At 39.7% G+C, this 19,988-nt stretch overlaps 2 protein-coding genes across 2 annotated transcripts in view; one reads left to right on the top strand and one right to left on the bottom strand.

The window, feature by feature from the left end:
• Positions 1-289: 289 nt before the first annotated feature.
• Positions 290-5,055, top strand: LOC127418795 (BTB/POZ domain-containing adapter for CUL3-mediated RhoA degradation protein 3-like). Its single transcript, XM_051659629.1, has 7 exons — positions 290-361; positions 1,122-1,335; positions 1,459-1,628; positions 1,785-1,871; positions 1,975-2,027; positions 2,151-2,346; positions 3,181-5,055. The coding sequence occupies exons 1-7, from the start codon at positions 359-361 to the stop codon at positions 3,397-3,399; spliced, it is 942 nt and encodes a 313-aa protein (XP_051515589.1). The 5' UTR covers positions 290-358; the 3' UTR covers positions 3,400-5,055.
• Positions 5,056-5,162: 107 nt separating this feature from the next.
• Positions 5,163-19,988, bottom strand: part of LOC127417025 (unconventional myosin-Ih-like) — a 35,747-nt gene continuing 20,921 nt past the window's right edge. Inside the window, exons 18-32 of the mRNA XM_051656714.1 lie at positions 12,274-12,379; positions 11,995-12,112; positions 11,801-11,914; positions 11,615-11,691; positions 11,466-11,534; positions 10,403-10,487; positions 9,375-9,537; positions 9,166-9,249; positions 8,989-9,082; positions 8,837-8,892; positions 8,612-8,747; positions 7,526-7,596; positions 7,309-7,406; positions 7,126-7,225; positions 5,163-6,985 (exon numbers count right to left, since the gene is read on the bottom strand). Coding sequence (XP_051512674.1) covers positions 6,959-6,985; positions 7,126-7,225; positions 7,309-7,406; positions 7,526-7,596; positions 8,612-8,747; positions 8,837-8,892; positions 8,989-9,082; positions 9,166-9,249; positions 9,375-9,537; positions 10,403-10,487; positions 11,466-11,534; positions 11,615-11,691; positions 11,801-11,914; positions 11,995-12,112; positions 12,274-12,379 — 1,398 coding nt within the window. The 3' untranslated portion in view covers positions 5,163-6,958. The remainder of the gene's footprint in view (positions 6,986-7,125; positions 7,226-7,308; positions 7,407-7,525; positions 7,597-8,611; positions 8,748-8,836; positions 8,893-8,988; positions 9,083-9,165; positions 9,250-9,374; positions 9,538-10,402; positions 10,488-11,465; positions 11,535-11,614; positions 11,692-11,800; positions 11,915-11,994; positions 12,113-12,273; positions 12,380-19,988) is intronic.

Raw genomic sequence — 19,988 nt, 5'->3', positions numbered from 1 at the left:
TGTTTTCCATCTGAAAGGACTAAATATTAAATGAAACAAATTACAATAAAATGCAAAGTAATCTCTTCAGTAATCAAAATAGTTTTTGAATGTAACTGTATTCTAATTACCAATTATTTAAATTGTAACTGTACTGGAATACATTTACTTATATTTTGTATTTTAAATACGTATTCCCTTTACATGTATTTCGTTACTCCCCAACCCTGTATATTAAAAAATAAAAAATAAATAAAAATAAAGTACTCGGGCTTGTGAGGCGCGTGACCTGCACCTTCGTGCACGAGTCCGGGTTGCAATCGGAAGTGATTTAATTCCAGACCCGTTCCAGGAGGCCCGAAAGAATCGGGGAATTTCTATGGTAAATAAGGGTGTTTTCGCTTTATTTCACCTAATTTCTACGCTTCAGTCGATTCGTGTGTGTTTATGATTTACTTCGTCGTGTATTTGTTAGCTTTTTGGAAGTAACTACATTATTGTTTTCTAAGTAATGGAGAGAACAAGCTACTGTGCTAGTTTAGCTGTGTAGCTCTTCCAGTCATGTTTCTGATGAGTAACTTTAAATCCTACGATTTTTTTTTTCTTCTAATTCAGTTCTTTATTATGTATATACACCCACAAATATACACAAGAATAAGATAACTTTGAAATCTAACGGGGTTAAGTGAAAACATCACAGCAGGGTTTGATGTGATGTCATGAAATCAGTCTCGATGTGGTGTGAGGTGGGTTTTTTTTTTTTTCCCATTGAATGAGAGATGAAGTTTTGTTGTTCTTACATAGTCTTTAAAAGTAATGTGTGGATCAATCCATATGTTCGTGTGATTTTGTTTGAAAATAAACATACTAATAGGTGATGTGAAAATAAGAAGTGAAATGCAGCGCCCCTCCCTAAAATATCTCTTTAAAAACTTGCATAATTATGTTATTTTTATTTACTCATCCGTTCATCGACTGTTGTTGACACACCGCTCATTAACACACTAAAGTATGAAGGCATGTATGGAGTTTTTATTTAGGCTACGTGTCTGTGTAATATTAGAAAATAGTTTGTATGCATGTCCTGTGTTTTTCAAACCTTATATTGTCATTGTATGTCACCATTTCCTTATGATTTCCAGGAAGAGATGTCAGGAGAAAGTGTGGTGAGCTCGGCTGTGCCGGCAGCTACAACACGGACCACTTCCTTCAAGGGGTCCAGTCCCAGCTCCAAATATGTGAAGTTGAATGTTGGGGGAGCGCTGTACTACACCACCATGCAGACCCTAACCAAGCAGGACACCATGCTGAAGGCCATGTTCAGTGGCCGTATGGAGGTCCTCACAGATAGTGAAGGTAGATGCAGTTGCTTCTGTTGATGTGTTTGAATAGTATAATTAACAGTATGGATACAAGTTGTTCTGAAGTGAACTGTTTTATAGGTTGAAGTCTCAAACTCTTTTTTTTTTTTTTTTGCAGGCTGGATTTTGATTGACAGATGTGGGAAGCACTTTGGGACCATCCTGAACTACCTGAGGGATGGGGTCGTCCCGCTACCCGAGAGCAGGAGGGAGACGGAGGAGTTGCTGGCAGAGGCAAAGTATTACCTGGTGCAGGGGCTGGTGGATGAGTGTCAGGCAGCATTACAGGTAGAGTACCAGCTACAACTCATTTAAGAGTCAATACTACATGCTCAGCAAATAAATTGTATATTGAATGCTTTTTCTTTTGAATTATTCTCTAAATTAGTAATAGTATTTGTTATAGAAATTTCAGTTTGGTCTTCATTCTACAAATGTTTGCAGAACAAAGATGCGTATGAACCATTCTGTAAAGTTCCATTGGTTACATCATCTAAGGAGGAGCAGAGACTCATTTCCACCGCCAATAAGGTACAAATGTTCTAAGCTTTTTTTTTTTTTCTTTTTTGCGTAATGAAATTCAGTTTGCTTACATCATAAAACCTTGACTTCACACATTTCTGTCTATTCTCAGCCCACAGTCAAACTGCTTTACAACAGGAGCAATAATAAATATTCATATACAAGGTAAGATGGGCTTAATTGCTTACAGTGGTGAGTTATTGGAATGCTCAGAGAAAGAGATTGGCCTTGCAGATGTGAGGCTACTGTTCAGTTTTTGCTTGATGTATTGGCTCTGTTTCTTTGTAGCAACTCTGATGACAACATGTTGAAGAACATTGAGCTTTTTGACAAGCTGTCTCTGAGATTTAACGGCCGAGTGCTCTTCATCAAAGATGTGATTGGCGATGAAATTTGTTGCTGGTCCTTTTACGGCCAGGGCAGGAAGATCGCAGAGGTGTGTTGCACGTCAATCGTCTACGCTACTGAGAAGAAGCAGACCAAGGTAAATTGCCATCTGTCCTTCATACGGTTACTTTTATTAAAGGGATAGTTCACCCAAAATTGAAAATTCTCATCATTTACTCACCCTCATGCCATCCCAGATGTGTGAGACTTTCTTTCTTCTGCTGAACACAAACGAAGAATTTTAGAAGAATATTTCATCTCTGTAGATCCATACAATTAAAGTGAATGGTGGCCAGAACTTTGAAGGTCAAAAAGCATATAAAGGCAGCATAAAAGTAATCCATATGACTCAATGGCTAAATCCATATTTTAAGAAGTGATATGATAGGTGTGGGTGAGAAACAGATATATATTTAAGTCCTTTTTGACTATAAATTATCCTCCCTGCCCAGTAGATGGTAATATACACAAAGAATGTGAATCGCCAAAAACAAAAGAAGAATGTAAAAGTGGAAGTGGAGATTTATAGTACAAATGACTTAATTATGGATCTGTTTCTTACTCATACTTATCATATTGCTTCTGAAGATATGGATTTAACCACTGAAGTCATATGGAGTACTTTTTATGTGCTTTTTGGAGATTCAAAGTTTTGGGCACCATTCACTTGCGTTGTATGGACCTACAGAGCTGAGATATTCTTCTAAAAATCTTTTTTGTGTTCTGCAGAAGACAGAAAGTCATTAACATCTGGGTGAGTAAATGATGAGAGAATCTTCATTTTTGGGTGAACTGTGCCTTTAATGATGGCTAATATTTCTGATTGATCATACAAAGAGCTATTATCTAAAAAGACTTGGGACTTTGTCCTTAAAAACAATAGGAAGGCTTCAGTTCTTATGTAACTCGCTTGTTTGTTGTCCCCTCACAGGTTGAGTTCCCAGAGGCTCGCATCTATGAAGAGACCCTCAACATCTTGCTTTACGAGTCTCAAGATGGCCGTGGGCCTGACAATGCACTGCTGGAGGCCACAGGGGGCGCTGCAGGCCGTTCCCACCATATTGATGAGGACGAAGAGAGAGAACGTATTGAAAGGGTGCGGAGGATCCACATCAAGCGGCCTGATGACCGTACTCACCACCACCAGTGACCCTGCAGTTTCTCCCCTTTTCAGTGCCTTAACACCCACCAGCGCTTCAGTTACGCCCCTTTATTTGCACACGGACACGTCAGTTAAGAGTAAGACTGTTTATACCGCATTGATTCTGCTTCCTTAGAGAGAGAAAAAGGGATATTCCAAGAATAGCTAGTACTTAGTACCTCACTAGGTCACATTGAAGTATGGATATAGCATTTAGGGCAGCATGCTTCAGCTGTTGGTGTGGCAAAAGTTGGGCATTGACGTTTAACATCAGTTGTTCACTTTTGAGGACCTTACTAAAAAGGTATGTGATGGTTATAGTGTGAACAAAAGTGTACAACAGATGAATAGTTTTACTGCATTCCCTGAACATTTAGCCCTATTTGCTATTTTTAGAGCAAATTCCAATAAATATATCAAGTTGATCAGTTAAATTGCCATTTAACTGTAGACTTGCAGCTAATGAATAGCATTGGCGTTGCCAGGTCATTTTTCCGGGGCTTCAGCCCCGAGTGTTTTGACTGGAGCCCCGAATGTAATTTTAAATGTAGGCTACGCAATAATATTGCTAAGCTCCCGCTAAGCCCCGAACCGCCTCAAGTCTTAAAAACGCCCCTGATGAATAGTATATTTGAAGTGCTTGCATTTCCCCTTATTTAGTGTTTCTGTTATGTCCATTTGAATGGTGTGTCATTATTTACTGTATTCTTTCTGTGTGAGTGAAGACTTTAGGATTACTTGTTGCCTTAGGTAAATACTGTGCTTTTGAGTGTTTCCATGTGTATTGTGTTATATCTGTTTGATTTGTGTAGCTTTTGAATTTAGTTTATTTCTAGTTTTTTGTTTGTTAGATGCGTTCTGATTTGAGTTTTGCAAAGATTCGTCAGTCTTGTCTGTGAAGAAGAGGACATTTTTTTTTTTGCCTTATTCTCATAACTAAATGCAGAACCTGATTAAGAACTCCCACATCAATATTTTTTACACATTACAGGAGAGTGTCATGAATTTTTTTAAAATCTGTCCTTAATTTTATTATGCTTGCGCAGAAACATTTTGCAAGATTTATTTGATTAATCTCAAAGGATTATTGACCTACATGCTGGATTTTTTGAGAGGTCTTGTTAAATTACATATGCAATTTAGCCAATAGAGGGCAGTAAGGTGTTATGGTGTCTACGCTCATTTATATGAGGCACTTCAGTATAATCCAAACTCTTGTCACCGTGTTTCTTTCACCTATTAGGCTAGTTTTAGTAAAAGTGAAGAGGATTGTGTGATTGAAAATATATCCACTGCACTGTATTCAGTTCTATCAAGTTAATAAATCTTCTGAATTTTGTAAGTGAACTGGCATGGAAAGAAACATGTAATCAGAAGTGTTTGGATGTATGTGTGTAATGGACATCAAGTATGGGAGTGTAATAAGAGATCTGACTGCATCTAAGAAGCTCCAGGAAGTATAGGAGTAAGAGCTCTCCTCTACTGCGGTGCGTAGTATCACATATTACTTGTGCTTACAAGTTTTATTAAAGGTGTATTAAAAAAAAACGATACTGAATACGAAATCTGTAAACTGTTTGTACAGATGTGCACATCAAAATGTTTTACATAGAATTTATTTATACACGTTATCACAAATAAAGATTTCTACAAATTTAGACCAAACTGCATTTGATTTGTTTTTATTGTTGTTTGTCTTGGTATAAAACAATATTATACAGTGCATCCAGAAAGTATCCACAGCGCTTCACTTCGTCCACATTTTGTTATGTTACAGCCTTATTCCAAAATGGATTAAATTCATTATTTTCCTCAAAATTATACAAACAATACCCCATAATGACAACGTGAAAGAAGTTTGTTGAAATCTTTGCAAGTTTATTAAAAATAAAAAACGAAAAAATCACATGTATATAAGTATTCACAGCCTTTGCCGTGACACTCAAAATTGAGCTCAGGTGCATCCTGTTTCCACTGATCATCATTGAGATGTTTCTACAACTTGATTGGAGTCCACTTGTGGTAAATTCAGTTGACTGGACATGATTTGGAAAGGCACACACCTGTCTATATAAGGTCCCACAGTTAACAGTGCATGTCAGAGCACAAACCAAGCCATGAAGTCCAAGGAATTGTCTGTAGACCTCTGAGACAGGATTGTATTGAGGCACAGATCTGGGGAAGGGTACAGAAACATTTCTGCAGCATTGAAGGTCCCAATGAGCACAGTGGCCTCCATCATCCGTAAATGGAAGAAGTTTGGAACCACCAGGACTCTTCCTAGAGCTGGCTGCCTGGCCAAACTGAGTGATCGGGGGTGAAGGGCCTTAGTCAGGGAGGTGACCAAGAACCCGATGGTCACTCTGACAGAGCTCCAGCATTTCTCTGTGGAGAGAGGAGAACCTTCCAGAAGAACAACCATCTCTGCAGCACTCCACCAATCAGGCCTGTATGGAAGAGTGGCCAGACATGACAGCTCGCCTTGAGTTTGCCAAAAGGCACCTGAAGGACACTCAGACCATGAGAAACAAAGATTGATCTCTTTGGCCTGAATGGCAAGCGTCATGTAAACCAGGCACCTCTCATCACCTGGCCAATACCATCCCTACAGTGAAGCATGGTGGAGGCAGCAGCATGGTGGTGGCAGCATCATGCTGTGGGGATGTTTTTCAGCAGCAGGAACTGGGAGACTAGTTAGGATTGAGGGAAAGATGAATGCAGCAATGTACAGAGACATCCTTGATGAAAACCTGCTCCAGAGTGCTCTGGACCTCAGACTGGGGCGAAGGTTCATCTTCCAATAGGACAACGACCCTAAGCACACAGCCAAGATAACAAAGGAGTGGCTACGGGACAACTCTGTGAATGTTCTTGAGTGGCCCAGACTTGAACCCGATTGAACATCTCTGGAAAGATCTGAAAATGGCTGTGCACTGATGCTCCCCATCCAACCTGATGGAGCTTGAGAGGTCCTGCAAAGAAGAATGGGAGAAACTGCCCAAAAATAGGTGTGCCAAGCTTGTAGCATCATACTCAAATAGACTTGAGGCTGTAATTGGTGCCAAAGATGCTTCAACAAAGTATTGAGCAAAGGCTGTGAATACTTGTGTACATGTGATATATATATCACAAGTAATAAATTTGCTAAGATTTCAAACAAACTTCTTTGTCATTATGGGGTATTGTTTGTAGAATTGAGGAAGATAATGAATTTAATACATTTTGGAATAAGGCTGTAACATAACAAAATGTGGAAAAAGTGAAGCGGTGTGAATACTTTTCAGATTCACTGTAAATATGGCTCAGCAACATAGCATGAAATTAACCCAATTGTTCACTGTGGCTTGTTGGGAATAGATAGGTGGTTGCTAGAATGGTGATCTGACAACACAACATTTGTTTGATCTTTGCAATAATTATTTAGAAAATTCAGTATTTACTTAAGTGCTTTGGATTTCCATATACTGAGCTCTTAGAAGTATAAAGGTTGTGTGAGTGTTGGAGTAAGACATCCTCTTCCCAGGGTTTCCCTCATGCAATATACACAGACTCCGAGACCGCCTTCAGATCATCGAGACTTGATCTGTGGGGCCACCTTTGATAATGAGATATATATATATTTTTAAATTCTACAGTAAAGATTGTTTTTGCTTTACAACATGATTTATGCAGTAAAGATATAATGTTAAAAGATAACATGATAATCACTTCATAATTACAAATATGATCCCTTACCACCATCAGATTTCCATTTTTGCCTTTATAAACCATAGGTTCCTGTCCAGTGCTGAAGTCCACGCAGCTCTCTTTGCCCACCTGGATCTCGAACTTTATGCTGTGAAAGAATCGGATGTTAACGCCTTGTGTCCAGATGACCATCATTATAGGTTGAACAATAGGTTACGTCAGCTTCTTTACCTTCCCTGAACCACCTTGATGTTATTCTGCTTGTTTGCAAGCATAGCCAGTTTGGTCAAAGCTTCAAACAAGTGGTCACACTGAAGTACCAGGTCCCCCTTAAGTAGAGAAAAGAACAACATTACTACATGCAAATACACAAATTTGAGAAATGTTCTACTTTGAAACACTTTGGCCTTCAACATAAAGTGTTAAATTTATATTTTAGCTTGTTCACCTTCTGTTTTGGATCACCACAAGTAACATGGAGGATCATGATGGAGTCGCCCAGATTACTGACAGAAACACCTGCTCAAATACAGACAACTCAATGTGAACTCAAACATCTGAACTTTCCAAATAAATGTTACACTGCTGTCATTTATAGGTGGGACGGGTGGGACATGTCCATACCACTTTTTTGGTTTGGCCAATTTTGTCCCAACCACTTCTTGGAATAGCTTTACACAGGTAAGTGTCTAATACAGAAAAACATTGCAAGTTCTTGAGCAGGAGTTTACATTTAGTTTGTGTGTGTTATAATAGTGGCGATCTGGTGATGGAATGTGTTATTTTGAATGTTATGATGAGTGCTTGTTGCGGCTGTTATAAGTGACGTTGAGTGACAGCATGTGGCGATGTTTTTTCATGCACACAGACGCGCTCTCTACTCGCTCCGCTGTTCTGCAGCTCGTACTCTTGTCCATATAGCAAAATGCAAACAAATGTGTCCCAATTCATGATACAGTATACATCCACTGATGTACAAATGTAATCTTGGTATATTAAAATAAAAAGTTACAGTACAGCAGGCGGATTAGAAAAGGAAACTCCTTGTACTAGAAGCGAAAACATTGCCACGAGACCAACCAGTCACCGTATGTAACCAATGATTGATCCATGTATTTATCCACAGACTAACAAAATCCCAGGACAAATAGTTACAGATATAGTGATAAAGTTTTCAAATTGTGAATGTGAAATATTTATTGGAGCACTTGAATTGGCCATCAAGAATGACTATTTATGAAAACAGTAATAGATTATTTGAAATCGTCAGTTCACAACTGTATTAATATTCAAGATTTCATGACGTCACAATCAGCATGTCCCCACCACTTTGTAAAACAAAGTGACACCCATGGTAACAATGCAACATGCACATAACCCAGCATTTCAACTGATTTATTCCACAACGACATACAAATATGAGATGCTACAAAACAAGGAACTTCATCAATAAGTGGCAATGGAAGTGGTGCAATGTACTTTTATTTCACTGAGCGAATAGTATGCATGTCTTGTACGAGACTCATGTGATCACCTTTTAGAGAAACATAGTCCACCCTCTGTTTGATCTTAGCTTCTTCTGCCAGGTACACAGCAGCCTGAGTAAGAATAAGTTGCCTTTGTCTGGGTTTACATCCATTCCTGTCATACTTCACCACAGGAATGCGGTACTGCAGAGAGAGAAGGTGTTTAGGTTATGTAATGTAGAGAGAACACATTCTTTTCTGGTTGGATGTTAGCGGGGCATCATGTGATTTACCTTGATACGTTCATGTCGTATAGTCTGAAGGACCCTCATATTGATGTCTTGTTCATCTGATCAGTAAGTTTGGGGTGGGGGAAAAAAGTGTTTTTTGAAAATTGACTGCAAAACACTTTAATTGCAGCATATGGAGTAAATACTGTACTGACTGATCCTGGTGTCCATAAAAGGCACAGGGATGCTCTGAGGATAGCTTTCCTTCTTTCCCTTAAAGATGGCACTGGTTACTACTTTTTGTTGCAGCTGTAAAGAGAAATCAAGATCAACAACAAAATAAAACAAGCTTAAATTATAATTTAAAGGCACATGATTACAGTGATAGTGACCTGTGCTTTTTTCTGTGGTGTGATTCCCCGCACATAATTCCTCACCATCATACGAGTGTGCAGCTGACGCAGAATTGATGAGGTCTACAAATGCAACAATGTCAAGCTCTCAAAAGACTTTCCCAAACTGAAATAATCATACTTTTAAAAAAGTATGCATGTACTGTATGTTGAGTGCTTCAGATTTTAGCAACAGAGAACTTGAATACCTCTTTCACAACTGGGGGAGGTGTCAGCCATGTTGTCTTGTCCAATACGGTCTTTGGTAAGTTATCTTTCAGTCTATTCAGGTAGCTCTGTCGAACAAAGGCCAGGTATTCTGAGTTGTCTGTAGTTTTTGCCTCACGACGGGTCATATAGCCCTTGATAAACCTGCATAGATAAAAAAAAAAAAAAAATGGTCATATAGAGGAATGGTGCCATATCCCTTCGGATTTAGAGTAAACAACACATTAATATTAGATTTTTTAAATTTTCTAAGAAAATATGAGTTGTGCTTGGAACTGGCCTGCCAAGTTTCCCAGTATTTGCCCCGGTGTTCTGAGTGGTTGGCATGGCATTGCTAGGGTGTTCTAGGTGGTTGCTAGGGCATTGCTGGGCAGTTTTTTTACTACCAAAAGTCAAAAAATCCCACCATCAAGTCTCTATAATATGTAAGGGACCCCATTTCAATCTAACTCTCTAAAAGTAATAACACACTTCTCACTAAGCTGAGCTGTAATTTACAATTTGAGGTAGGTCATTATTTTATGTCCATAAAGCACAAATGTGTGAGATAAGTTCGAAATACAAATTTTGGGTGGAAAATATAGAAAAGTATGTATTATTCTGTATATCATATACAGTATTATATGATATACATTGTATAAAGTATACATTTATGTCATATAGAAAGTATGAGCAATACTAAGCAAGCATCACTAATTACTAATCACTAAAAACAGATTGAAAACACATCTGTTTAACTGTGCATTTACTGACTGAGCACTGTGCTGCACTAACTGATTGCACTGCATCATTTTAATTCTCTATTATTTTTATTTTTATTCATTTTAATAATTCTTTACTAATTCTTTTTAATTCAGTTGATTACTTTTTAATCTAATTTCTTGTTCTTAATTGGTTTTAAAATTAATTTTATCATTCATATGTAAAGCACTTTGAATTGCCATTGTGTATGAAATGTACTATATAAATAAACTTGCCTTGCCTTGCCTTACTAACTAAAATTACTTACTTTTTAATGACTTTGACAGCCCAGGCTCTGCGCTCTCTCTCCTTCCGTGCCTGCACCCCTCTCCAGCATGTCTCAATTTTTGTAGCTAAGACAAATGTTACCAAAAAAGATCTTGAAATAAACAAAATCACACAAAAATGCAAATAATGTATGTATGCTCTAATAAATACGCTTTACACTCACTTAACACTTTATAAGGAACACCTGTACACCTACTTATTCATTCAATTATCTAATCAGCCAATCACGTGGCAGCAGTGTAATGCATAAAATCATGCAGATACGGGTCAGGAGCTTCAGTTAATGTTTACATCAACCATCAGAATGGGGGAAAATGTGATCTCAGTGATTTGACCATGGCATGATTGTTGGTGCCAGATGGGCTGGTTTGAGTATTTCTGTAACTTCTGATCTCCTTGGATTTTCACGCACAACAGTCTCTAGACTTTACTCAGAATAGTGCCAAAAACAAAAAGCATCCAGTTAGTGGCATCCAGTGAGTGGATAGAAACGCCTTGTTGATGAGAGCGGTCAGTGGAGAATGGCCATGATGGTTCGAGCTGACAGAAAGGCTATGGTAACTCAGATAACCACTCATCAGAATCAGAATTAGCTTTATTGCCAAGTATGCTGACAAATACAAGGAATTTGTCTTGGTGACAGAAGCTTCCAGTGCACAAACAATACAACAAAAAGATAGAGATAATAATAAAAAAATAGAATAAAAAGAAAAATTGAATTGAAAATATAAGTATATATAGAAATAGACAATGATATATATATATATATATATATATATATATATATATATATATATATATATATATAGTACAGTATGTACAAAGTGGTGGTAGTGAGTAGAATAGCACAATCTCAGAATGCACAACACATTGAACTTTGTGGCGGATTGGCTACAACGGCAGAAGACCACGTTGAGCACTTTATTAGGACCACAGTATTCCTAATAAAGTGCTCAGTGAGTGTATGTTGCAATATTCTATAACATAATTTGCATCACAAAAAAAAACTGGATTAAATAAAACCAACAAATACTGTTGCTCACCAGCTTCCTTCTGTTTTCTAAACTCTCCTTTGGCCCTGTAGCCTTTGTATTTGGCCTGTATTCTTGTAGCTGTAAAAGCAAAACAACAGCACATGGTTAGAACACCATGTTAAAAATGTGTCTCTTTTTCTGAGGTCTCTGTTGCTTACCCAGTTCATGTTTGCAGATTTCAAAAGCATCTTCAGTGGCAAAAAGTGTCCTCGCATATCGTATGAATATCTTTGTCCTTAGAGAAAGACACAACATGTACAATGAAGAGGGGTTCAGCTCCAAGTGATGAAACACTGTTGCTGATTTGTTAGTATTTACATACGTTAACATGAAACAGCTCTAACCTGCCCATTTTATACTCATCAGGCTGGTAGCCCAGATGTTGCACCAGTTTTTCCACCCCATCTGAAGGTACACCTCTCCAGTGGGGCCAAGTGGCAGGACAAAGTGCTTTATACCTTAGGAACATCCATGAAATTAATTTACAAGCTACCAGCTGTCACACCTGTGGATATGAGGGTATTTTGACTCAGTCTACCTCTGTAGGAAGATATCGTATCTACGCCGATATGCAAATCCAGCTCGTCTGACCCTCAGGTGCTCCATTAAGCCCAGATATTTCACCTGGTGTCTCACCAGGACTTCATCAAACTTGCCTGTGATGAAGAAAGAAAGATTAAGAGACACTACATACTGTACAGTATATTTGGTTTTTGGTCAGTTAAGCCACACATATGAATTTCATTGCATTAGATAAAAAAATATGTATTGGATAATTTTATTTTTTTTTTTTAAGTTTTATGCCATAGGTTCTCACCTGGCTGCTTATTATCATTGGACTTGAGGCAACGCACATACCACGCCTCCTTAGCTGTTAGAATCTCCGTCAGTCGAAGTAGGCTGTTCTTAAACTGAGTGGCCACCTACAAATCCATTTCAGAATTCAGATTAATTTATGGTTGGTATCCATACTACCATCCATTATTTATGTAGACCAGACTGGGTTTATTAGAAACAGACATTCCTTTTTTTAATCTCAGATGAGTATAAATCCTCCCTTTCTACTGAGGCTTTAATTTCATTAGATGCAGAGACGGTGTTTGACCATGTGGAGTGGGGGTTACCTCTTCTACACAATAGAGAAGTTTGGTTTCAGTGAGAAATTCAAAAGGTATGAGTGTCTGCAGATGACCTCCTATATATTTTAGATTTTGTTTTAGCGATACCTGCAGCTCTTAAAATTTCATAATCATTCAGTCTTATTTCAGGTTTTCATCATTTTTATATAAAGCACTTTGAATTGCCATTGTGTATGAAATGTACTATATAAATAAACTTGACTTGCTTTGCCTTGCCTTGCCTAAAACATACATTTTAGTCAAAGCGATATCTTCCTGTTAAACTCCTCAGCTAGGGATTATCCTTTACAAACTTGTCCATTTAGGATTGTGCAGCACAGATTTACATCTCTGTGTTTGTATCACAAACAGATTTAAAGATCTCTTCAAATCTAACTTCACCAACTTGCTACTCCAGGTGGAGAAAGATTTTAAGCACTGGTCATTGCTTCCCTTGTCTCTGGCTGGTATGATCAATCCAGTATCCAGGAATACCTCGGATCTTTAGTGACCCGGGACCTCATTCCACCCCCTGTACATCATCAGTTTTTTTTTTAAATTGTCAATCTATCTCTGCTAAAATTGCAAATATAAAAACATTTATTAATTATGATGGCTCAAGTACCAAAAGTGTATGGGGTCAATAGAGACCCTAGAAATGTAAGAGTTGTTTTTTTTTTGCCCTTCCATTAAGGATATTTTTATGATTATTTCATATCTATATAAGTTTACTATCACGGAATATCTATTTCTTTGTTTATTACAACAGAAATGAGTTCTATATTCAAACAAATAAATACTATATTGCATTGATTTTCTGTGCAACAATGAATTATCAACAATAGTCAATTATCATTATTCCATATGCGTGTACACATACATATTATACATGTTATTTCTTACTTGTTGTTTCAGTGATTGACAACTTACATTTGACATTGCTATTTGATGAAGAAACAACATGGAACTAAACTATAGCAAGTACAACACATGAACCGTATGATATGACTATTGTCATTTGGGTCTACTACTGAAATGATGTAAGTTGTGCATTTATTTAGACTCAATAAGTGCCTGAGAAAATACTTATGTGTATCTTAAGTGTAATGTGTAGCTCAATATGTTTTTGAAAGCCAGTTGCGTCTCATGAAATTTCAGTGTGAAAGTAATTAAAATCTTTTCCTGATTTGTTGCATTTTCTCTTTGATATATGTAAAATAAAACATCAAAATATATCAAAATATATTTTATTTTATTATTTTCTAATTTGACACTATCTGGACATTTTGTGTATCCATTTGTGATAGATATACAGTAAGTGCCGGATATCTAAAGACCCGAATATGTGAGAGTGTTTTGTGACATTCCCATGCATTTAAGGGTTAAAAATGAATACCCTTCCAAAATGTTCTTACTTTCAGTGTTTACCCATTTTTCTCCCAAACACTTTTTTTTCTTCACAAAATTGATAGCCTGATTTTTAGATTTATTTGGAATGAAAAGGTCCCCACAATTTGCAAAGTGCTTCTCCAGAGATCCAAACAACTTGGAGGTATGGCTTTACCCAACTTCTAGTTTTATTTTTGGGTTGCTAAACTCAGAGTTATGCAATACTGGTTAAAACAAGATTAATTCTATGATTCACCTTTGTGGCTTACCATGGAGGCTTCTTCGTGCATGCTCTCATATTAAATGTCTAATTAAAACTACATTTAAAAAATTGGAGACAGCTTTTTCCACCTCTGCCTCTAAAGCATCAAATCTTGCTTTCCCACCTTCACTGATGGACAGAACGTTCTCTCAGTGTTCAGCATTTGGCATTGGAATGTTTAAGTATCCATACATGTGTCTTTACATCTTCCCAACAGCTATCAGAAAAATGTTCACTACCCAGACATCATTTTTTCAGGTAATTGCAGACTCGCAGTTTCATTCGGGAATTGCCCCCTTAATTTCCTAATCTTCCTTCAGCCACCTCTATTGATTCCTTCCTCAAACCAATTCACGTTATTAAGGGTATGATTTAATGTATTTATGATGGAAAGCCTACTTACTTCTTTTAAATCTCAGTGGGAGGAAGAGTTAGGAGAAGATATTCCAGAAGAACTACAGTATAGGGAGAGATATTCCGCTGAGTGCACCCTTCATCTTTTTGTGCCAGACATGGCAGTGTAAAATCCTCCATCGCACTGACTAGACCAAATTCAGACTCTCCAAAATATACTATGATGTTGATCCTATAAGTGAGCCCCTGCAGCCTCTGCATATATGTTTTGGTCCTGTCCATTTATTTATAAATACTGGTCCCAGTTCTTTGAGACAATATCTGAAGTTACTGAAACAACTATCATACCTTTGGCCTTCACAACTCTATTTGGCACTCACCCCCTGAAACTGGACCTCCCCAAATATAAGGCTGATTTTAAAGCCTTCGTTACACTCCTGTCAAGACGTTTAATTTTAGGCACATGATAAAGGGTTCGTCCAAATATTTTTGTAAAACTTGGAGTCACTTCCTTGCTTATGAAGAAAAGTTCCATCCTCTTCACCCGAGTATATAACTCACCTTGTGTCAACTCCTACTCTCTCTAGTGCACAGATTACTAGCCTATTGTTGGGTGTGTTTACCACCTGCCTTATATACTCTTTGTCGCCAAACACCATATATATATATATATATATATATATATATATATATATATATATATATATATTCCCCTACTTTGTTTTTTAGTTTTAATTTTATTGAGGCTGAAGCTGTAAATTACAATATAAAATAATTAAAGGTCTTCAAATGAAATCGCATCAGCCATAGCAGGTTTCACTTAAAGGGATATCTCAGCTCTGTAGGTTCATACAATGCAAGTGGATGGTGATCAGCACTTAAAAGCTCCAAAAAGCACAGACAATCATAATAAAAGTAATCCATATGTCTCCAGTGGTTATATTAATGTCTTCTAAACGATCGCTTTGGGTGAGAAACAGATCAAGTCCTTTTCACTGTAACTGTTTACTTCCAGTGGCAAAACCAATGAAGCTTGTGAACAGAATTCTCTTGTAAACAAATCAAGCTGCACTTCAGGTTGTATCGTGTCAGTTCTTGCGTGAACATGCCAACACGCTTACATCATGTGAAAGGCAGCGCGAACTGAGTCCCCTCGTGGACACACATCAGAGAGTGTCAGGAAGTAAACAATTATAGTGAAAAGGACTTAAATATTTATCTGTTTCTCACCCAAAGTAATTGTTTCGCTTTAGATGACATTAATTTTTACCACTGGAGTCATATGGATTACGTTTACTATGACTGTCTGTGCTTTTTCAGTAGTTTGCATTTAATGTAATCCTGTATTAAGGTTAGTGTAAACATGTGTGGCTCACTGTCTGGGGCGAAGGCTCGAGGACTGGATTAGTATTGAAGGAATAGACAGGAGGAGATGGGGAGGTGGTGGGATGCCGGAAACTCTCAATGCTACGTAGAGGTAGGGGCCTGGGTAGCACAGCGATTATTGACACTGACTACCACCCCTGGAGTTTGAATCCAGGGTGTGCTGAGTGACTCCAGCCAGGTCTCCTAAGCAACCAAATTGGCCTGGTTGCTAAGGAGAGTAGAGTCACATGGGGTAACCTCCTCGTGGTCGCGATTAGTGGTTCTCACTCTCAATGGGGCGCGTGGTAAATTGTGCGTGGATCGCGGAGAGTAGCATGAGCCTCCAAATGCGGAGTCTCTGCAGTGTCATGCACAACGAGCCACGTGATAAGATGCGTGGATTGACGGTCTCAGAAGTGACTTGTCAGAAGAGACTTGTCCCCCGCCACCCGGATTGAGGTGAGTAACCATGCCACCACGAGGACCTACTAAGTAGTGGGAACTGGGCATTCCAAATTTGGGAGAAAAGGGGACAATCACTTTTTTTAAAATGCTACATAGAGGTAAGCAGCTGTTTATATACTCTTATTCTGGCCGTGTGATAGGTTGGATTAAACTTGCTCCTCCCGAACCTTGTTAATAAAACTACATTTCAGTAGTTCGCAGTTAATGTAATCCTGTATTAAGTATAGTGTAAAAATGTGTGGCTAGATATCCGGGGCGAAGGCTCGAGACTTGACCTGAGCTTGAATAAAAATTAGCTCACAAAGAGCTGTTGTGCGCAGGAGGGATCATTATGCCCTAATGCGGGGGGCACCCCCGTGAAAGGGCAGGGTTGCCCTGGACGGAGGCATGAATCCTGACCAGCCAGGCCACACTTAAGTCTCCCTCCTGGCTTGGTTCGACGAATGGGCTCGTGCAGCGATGGTGCGAGCCCCATGGGAAACAAAGCAGCCGCTCAAGCAAGCAAGCCCAACCAGTGCTCAAACAAGAAGGGCTCTCACAGCATTTGACGGAGGAGTCAACCCGACCGCAAACGGGAGAGCCCACGATACAAATAAACATGAATAGGTTCCACTGCGTTCGGGCAGGAGATCCCGCTGCTGATCGAACGGGAGGGATCTGCAATGCCTTATCACGGGGGCCTGCCCCGTGATCTAGCAAGATCGGCCTGAGCGGGGGCGTGAATCCTAGCCACTCAAAATGTACTTGGCTCCCCTTTCAGACAGAATGGAGGGGCCCTCACAATGTTTTAATGGGGAAGTCCTCCTTGCACTTCGAATGGGGAGCCCACGATACAAATAAAAGTGAGTTAGCTCACACGCTTTTGACTGGGAGAACCCCCTGCTGCATTTCGAACAGGAGGGCCCTTGGGCAGGCCCATCCAGCATTTTGAGACGGGGCCCCCGGAGACCACCGCGGCATCCAAACGGTGGGGCCAGCCTGGTTGACAGGGTTAAGCAAGCCCCCCCCCCGGCTCTGGTCGTGAACGCCTTATGGTTACCTGATGAGTGCTTGTTGTGCGTTTCTGATATGGAGATGGTTAATATAGATGTAGCTGAGGTAAGCATCAGATGACCAAAGGCCTAGTAGACGTATTTGTTGCTCGGGCAGTCCTTTTGGGGCTGCTGTGGTTGTGGCGCTGAAGCGGAAGGAATGGCTTGAGTATAGTTTTTCAGGGATGTCAGATTTGATCAGGACAGATTTTAGGTGTTTTTGGAGCCAGAATTGGGAAACTGCATGGTTTTTGTCGTCTACAAAAAGTGGATCGAGAGGGGTCTAGCAAGGGATTTTCTGTAATGGAGCTAGTGTGCTAGCCATTGGATGGGCTGGATGGGAGTTGCAAATTGAAAATTAAAATTGGATGCCCTTTTTTGGTCTGATCTGTTTTACTTTCTTTGATAAAGTATCTGATTGTCTCATTGTCTGTGATATGAAGATCTGAAATGGTGGGGTGGATTCTTGGGTCGAATTTAGCTATGGTAGTGAGTTCTGAACAGCAAAGGAAGCCAAAGAAGGCGAGGGTGAACATTGCGTCTTGTGTTGCAGTGTTTGGGGAAATGAAGCCCTGCCAGAGAGTATTTAAGCATCTGATTAGCAGGTCGATGGTGAGGGGGAGCCTGGTGTCGGTTCTGGTGGGTTGGGATTTGTGGATACCTTTAAGGAGAAGTGAGATCTGGGGATGGTTTATTGTGGAGGAGTTTTGGCAGAAAATTAATTTGTAGAAGAAATGGATGCCGCTTAGGTATCCTTTAAATGGTTCCTGAATGGAGTTTTTTTATTGATTGAGGTGTGAGGCAAAGGAGGATGTGGAGAGAAGGGAAAAATCTGGGAATAGTAGGTTGTAGATATGGTGAATATTTCCACACTGTCCAGTAGGTTTGGAGGGTTCGAGGGGAAATGGCTTGAAGGATGGAGTCTAAGGAAGCTTGGTGGAGGGGTGGTTTATAGAAATTTCAGTTCTGAACAGGGAGGGACTGGGGTTGGTGTTGGGTTCATTTTTGGGGCCAAAACTCTGTATCTCTGGAAAAAAAAAAAACGAGAGAGAGAGTCAGCAATCTGGTTTTTGATCCTGGAATGTGTTCTGCTTTGATGATAAATTGGTTACGGATTGAAATCCAAATTAGACGCCTGAGAAATAGCGACAATTCTGGTGAAGGATATCTGCCTTTATTAATGCACTGGACGGTGACATCGGATGAGCAGGTTGATGGTGAGGGGTAGCCTAGTATCGGTTCTGGTGGGTTGGGATTTGTGGATACCCTTGATGAGGAGTGAGATCTGGGGATGGTTTGTTGAGTTTTTGCCAAAACATTTGTTTATAGAAGAAATGGATGCCGCTTAGGTACCCCTTGGTGGTTCTTTTTTTGGATTGGTTGAGATGTGAGGCAAAGGAGGATATGTAGGGGAGAGAAAAATTGGGAAATGACAGGTTGTAGGTTTGATGGAAATTCTGGGCTGGCAAAAAAAGAATTCTGGAACGGATTCTCTTGCTGAGGCAGCCTCACGCAAGGAACGGTTCCAGGGTAGGGGAGAACAGGATGGTAGGAAGGAGGGGGGTAAAGTGAGGAGGGGAATGGGTCTTGGGGCAGAGTTTGCCGGTGGAGGCAGACTCATGTGGGAATCCGCTCCAGTGGCCTATGGATAGGAAGAAGTAGGGGGGAGAATGTTAGCATGAGGAATGGATTGTATTAGAAAAACAGAGGCATTTGGAATGGTTGTCGATCGAGAACTTGAGAAACGGCCCGTATGAACGGTGGAAGTTTTAGAGGATGGATGAAGGGCTTGCTACATGTAGGGAGATGGGATTGCTGAGAGATCTGTTATTGAGTGGAGATTTGTTGTGGTAGCTTGGAGAGGAAGAGAAGGATGTGGAGGGGCCATGGATGCTTAGATGCGTGGCTTGAAAGGTGCGCCGTGATTGTGGCACGTGAACGGCGCATTACGCTGTTTGTAATCATATTACAATGATTTGAGCAAAAGTAGAGAAGACTTGTCTGTAAGAAATAAAAATAATGAGTGGTTTACCTGCATGAAGTGTTTATCCAGGGTGGGAGGAAAGTTGTGTTATAGTCTAAAGATGAGTAGAAGTTTGTCGAATCGCTTGCTTCATGGTTATCAGGCTGTGCAGCGAGGTTGCTGTGAGGAGGCGAGGCATGTTTGCAGAATGATTATGAATGAGTTGTGATGCGTCGCGCGGTCTGCCTCTTGCGGAGTTGCATTAGGTACGTGTCTGTTTGGACAGAGGCTGTATATAGCTGTAGTGAGCTGTAGCATGGTCGGAGCGGGTGCTGCTGCGGCAGCATGCTCGTGCTAAAATGTCTGCTTTGATTTGAAAAGATGTTGTAATTAGAGAAGCGGTCGTTTGGGAGGGAGTTCACTTGTTGCATGATTGCCCTTGTGTTCCGAATGAAATAAATCGCACTCCAAAGGGCACTTTGGAGGGAGAAGCAATCGTGATAGTCATGTTGGAAGAAATGAAATCGCTGGATAGAGCACACCCTAAACGAGCTGCACGGCAAGGTAATGAGGCTGACAGGAATC

The sequence above is a fragment of the Myxocyprinus asiaticus genome, chromosome 3 (assembly GCF_019703515.2).
Source record: "Myxocyprinus asiaticus isolate MX2 ecotype Aquarium Trade chromosome 3, UBuf_Myxa_2, whole genome shotgun sequence".
NCBI lineage: Eukaryota > Metazoa > Chordata > Actinopteri > Cypriniformes > Catostomidae > Myxocyprinus > Myxocyprinus asiaticus.
Note: the sequence above shows the minus strand (reverse complement) of the source record. Positions and strands in the feature narration are given on the sequence as shown.

Bases quoted from the DNA above. Each gene is read 5' to 3' on its own strand.
- LOC127418795 (XM_051659629.1), top strand. The intron at 1,336-1,458 runs GTAGATGCAGTT...TTTTTTTTGCAG, and splicing joins GGTCCTCACAGATAGTGAAG to GCTGGATTTTGATTGACAGA. The intron at 2,347-3,180 runs GTAAATTGCCAT...GTCCCCTCACAG, and splicing joins CTGAGAAGAAGCAGACCAAG to GTTGAGTTCCCAGAGGCTCG.